This window comes from Borostomias antarcticus (genome assembly GCF_949987555.1).
Source record: "Borostomias antarcticus genome assembly, chromosome: 15".
Classification (NCBI taxonomy): domain Eukaryota; kingdom Metazoa; phylum Chordata; class Actinopteri; order Stomiiformes; family Stomiidae; genus Borostomias; species Borostomias antarcticus.
The window spans coordinates 3,336,522-3,341,036 of record NC_140248.1 but is presented as its reverse complement, the minus strand read 5'-3'; the positions used below and the strand labels follow the sequence as shown (position 1 = coordinate 3,341,036).

The window sequence follows — 4,515 nt, the reverse complement described above, 5'->3', positions numbered from 1 at the left end:
CTTATTTCCTCCCAGGAGTCTGTCTCATGTTCACCATTGTATGATCCAATACTTGCTAATGCTAATAGCTAATACTATGCTAATGCCATGCAAATAACCACACCGTGGACTCTTATGAAACTTTTATTGTGGTGGGGGCTGTGCTGTGGGGCGGGATACAATCAGACATGTACATTGCAATTCCAGTGGGGGGGGGGGGGGGCGGTCCAGAACGATTGATTGGCAGGTGGCTGAGGCCTTGTGATTGGCAGGTGGCTGAGGCCTTGTGATTGGCAGGTGGCTGAGGCCTTGTGATTGGCTGCTTCACTCCTGTTCCTTGTCCTCTCCGTGAGTGATGACGTAACACAGGTTCTTGTAGTCCAGGTTACCGGCGACGTCCAGAGGGAAGTTCTGGAACATGTCGTTGACCTGACAGGGTCAACCAGAATGACGTTAGATAAGCGTTATTAGCTACCTTTTTACCCATTGGAGAAACAACCATGCATGATAAACACATGAACTCTCTAGTATCTATGTCTGAGAATACATCTAATCTTTTCCATTCTAGTGAATTCCACTGTAGTAGCTGGATTTGTCTTTCAGACGCGTGACTCTGGGACGAAGGCTGTGATCTGATCTGCTGTCAGCGTGATGTAGGGCTTTTATCTCCTGTGTGAGCTCCAGATAGCCAGGGTGAAACGCTCCTTCACCAGGCCCTGATGGGGATCTAAGGGGGCTTGGTGATAAGTGTGTTGGAGATGTAGCCTGTGAAAGAAACGCAGGCCCGTGATGGATGGGACTGCGATGGAGGACGAAGGGAGAGTTACAAAGCGGGCCTAATTCCAAACTGAATCCCGCCGAGCATTACCTCAGCCTCGGTGAACTTGTCCGCCTGAGACATGAGATGATACTTGATGCTGAAAGGGAAAATTAAAGATACATCAACCTTGACGTGTGGTGATTTTCCAACATATTTCCTGCAAAGTGCATGACCAAGGATGTTAAGATGATTATGGCTGTCTCTTGTAAAGAAAATCTTTGAGTTGAGATGTAAATATAAGGCCTCATACTCGTCTCCTCTGAGCACCCCCTTTCCCTCGGGGTCAAAGATCTTGAACGCGTTGAGGATGGTCTCCTCGGGGTCAGTACCTGTGAGAGGACAGGTGATTCACACACGCAGCAGTGTAGTCAAACAGGTAGAGAGCATCCTAAAATACTCCTGGGTAGCACCATGGATCTGTGTGCTCGGAACAAGGTCTTGCCTTGTGATAATCTCAGTCCTGGCATTGTGATGATAACTTAGCCTAGGTCTTATCAACCCACGAAGAAATGGAAACAAGACTATTTAATAACTCTAAATTGGGCATTGTATGTAAGAGATGGCAGTCCAGCTAAGAATGCTAGGCTAACCTGTATGAAAGCAAGCTGGCATCGGCCCTAAGAGGCCACAAAGAGATATTATTGTCTGACCTTTCAGCTTCTCGCCAAACATGGAGAGGAAGATGGTGAAGTTGATGGGGCCAGAGGCCTCCTTCAGCATCTCGTCCAGTTCATCGTTACCCACGTTAAGACGCCCTGACCAGACAGGGAGAAAGACACGCAGGTCAGTCGCTCGAAGCTTTCTGAGGGGGAGAATAGTCACCATAGCGTAGCATCAGCTCACCCAGAGCACAGAACGTGTCCCTCAGGTCACTCTTGTCAATGAAGCCATCTCTATTCTGGTCCATTATGGTGAAGGCCTGGAAGTTAAACATGGTTCTTAGTAATGCTTCATGCATGTAAGTCACCACACACACCCACAACAACAACAACAACCCCCCCCTCTCCCCCCCGCAATGCTCATCAAGCCTAGAGCTAAAGGATGTGTAGGCTTGTGTTCCAAACCCGCACTAACACATCTGCATTAGTTCCAAGGCCTGCACTGCCAATAACTCTCCACGCTCACAGCTGGACACCATTGATACGTACATGTGAATATGACATAGATACACATATACAGAGATGTGCTAGTAGATGCAGATACAAATACATATGTGATAGAGAGGCCCAACCCAAACACACCTCCTTGAACTCCTGGATCTGTGCCTGCTCAAACATGCTGAACACGTTGGAACTGGCCTCCCCGCTCTTCTTCTTGGCCTTCTTGGGTGCCTGGGTCAAAGGAAGCAGATTATACAGTCATAACTCACGACCTGGTGCTCATGAGTACATTTCCACACAAACACACAGCATGCATATTAGATTCTTGCACAGTATTCGGTGGCTGTTGACCTGGCGTTTTTATTGGTTTCGACGGTTTTTGTCAGTGATTGTTTTGCAGGATTTAGACTGCTTTAAGGATAGATGAGGAAAATATACTAATTAATTGGTTGTAATATTGACACAATACCGTTCACTTAGTGCCAAAATTACCAACATCAGACAGAATCAACTTCAAGTTCTACTGTAAGGCATGCTTACAAATACTCTTAGTTAATTTGTATATGCAGAGCTCCAAATAATAAAGTGTCACAGTTTAATTATATTACAGAGATCAAATACTGAGTTCTTTTAGAATAATGAACAATAATTATGAGATTGATAGATTCAATATTTCTCAATAGGCATGGTATTGCTATTATTGTACTTAATGGCCATAGGTCTTAGTGACCGGCCATAGGTCTTGGTTATCATCATAATCATCCATAAAATGCTAGATTTATAACTCAAACACATTAATGCTAATCATAATTTGCCTTAAATATGAATCTGCAATCAAGCGTTAACATTACTAACTTTTGTTTATCACTTAAATTTTTTGAGTGCAGTACACAGTATATTATGGCTACATTGTTGAATGCTTCAAATGAAATTGCTACTAGTGAAGACTTTATTGATAAAAAAAAAAGACATTTTCAACTGATAATTTAATATATTGATTTACCAAAAATCATCTAACTTTATTCCAAGTGTGGTATCAAGTGTGATTTAGCTCCCCACCATGAAGCATCACACATGGGTATATCTAGGTAACGAGGTATCTAGGTAACGAGGTATCTAGGTAACGAGGTATCTAGGTAACGAGGTATCTAGGAACTTTACCGGGTTAACACTTTCTGAAAGACAGCCAAGCGCCATCTGTAGCTCTACTTCCAATCCAAATCCTTTCCTTTCATAATTTGTCCACAAAAGAGCTTTCTCTCTCTCTCCAGCATCATATGAGCCCCAGAGTCCCTTATAAATGCACCTGGCAGGGAGAAGAAGACAGGAAGAGGAGGAGAGAAGGAGAAGGAGGCGGCCCTTACCATTGTGAGGAGCTTCTTAATACGTCTTTGTTCGCAAATGCTTGAGAGGACGCTAAAAACTGACCCTGGCCTGTTATATAGCAGCACAGTTGGCCCTGCGACCCACCTGCGCTATGTTTAGACAAAGGGGGGCTGGGTGACCATAACCATAGGCATGCCAGCCATATAGAGGACTAGCACCCCCCCCCCAGAGCCCCCCCGCTGTGACCCATTGTCTGACACAAACAGGGTGCTGGTGGTCTCAACTGTTTGTGTGACACCCTATCTTAGGACCTGAGGCCCCGGTAATTGGGCAGGGGTTACGGGTAATTGGGGGTAAGTGTCAACGCCTAAGCCTTCACAGGCTCTGTAGTTAGGCCGGGCGCCGACACCGCGTCCTACCCCGCCAGATTACCACGGTAATGACTTCATGCCCTCGTCTCATTTGTGGTGGAAAGAGGCGGTTTAACCAGCTGGTGGGGCTTTTCGGCGATTGGAGGGGTGTATTAATCGTGGGTATAAACAGACCGGGATTGGAGGGGTGTATTAATTGTGGGTATAAACAGACCGGGATTGGAGGCTGGAAGCTACGGGATCTGTAAGGTCACCAAGGTCATGACCTGGCTTTGTTTGAACGCTAAACCTTTATGTCTTCACACATACATGAATAGGTATGCAGTCTGCAAGGGAGTTGGGCTTTCCTGCAGTCGTAACAGGGTTGAGTGTGCTTCTCTCTCAACATACAGTTGGATAATAATAATAACGAATAATAACTATACATGTAATCAATTCTCAAATCATATGTGTTCAACATTTGCTCTTGAGAGAGGAGCGTACAGTATTTTTGAATCACAACGTGTCCTTGTTTGCAGTATAGAAGCTTCAGGTTTGAAACAGTCAAGCAGCAGATTCAAGATATAATCTTCCATTGGCATTGAACTTTCACTCAAACAAGATCACATACTAGCTGGTACTGACCTCAGCAGAGCAGACAGGGACCGGCTGAATGTCTGCAGCTTTATTTATATGTTATCTGGAAAAACAGGTGACCATTGTTCTGTCACCGAGCAGTAACTCATCTCAACAGCCAACCAACCTTGGGGAGAGGCCTGTTTTAGCAGACTGGTAGGTGTGTGTGTGTGTGTGTGTGTGTGTGTGTGTGTGTGTGTGTGTGTGTGTGTGTGTGTGTGTGTGTGTGTGTGTGTGTGTGTGTGTGTGTGTGTCTGTGTGTGTGCGCGTGCGAGCATGTGTATGTGTAAAAGAACATTTGCTC

General features: G+C 45.2%; 1 protein-coding gene across 1 annotated transcript; it reads right to left on the bottom strand.

The window, feature by feature from the left end:
* Positions 1-303: 303 nt before the first annotated feature.
* Positions 304-2,127, bottom strand: myl10 (myosin, light chain 10, regulatory; the record flags this gene model as incomplete). The annotated part of the gene is made up of 6 exons (XM_084449978.1): positions 2,041-2,127; positions 1,643-1,718; positions 1,450-1,554; positions 1,050-1,128; positions 848-896; positions 304-408 (listed from the first exon to the last, which is right to left on the bottom strand). The coding sequence occupies exons 1-6, from the start codon at positions 2,074-2,076 to the stop codon at positions 304-306; spliced, it is 450 nt and encodes a 149-aa protein (XP_084306104.1). The 5' UTR covers positions 2,077-2,127.
* Positions 2,128-4,515: the final 2,388 nt, after the last annotated feature.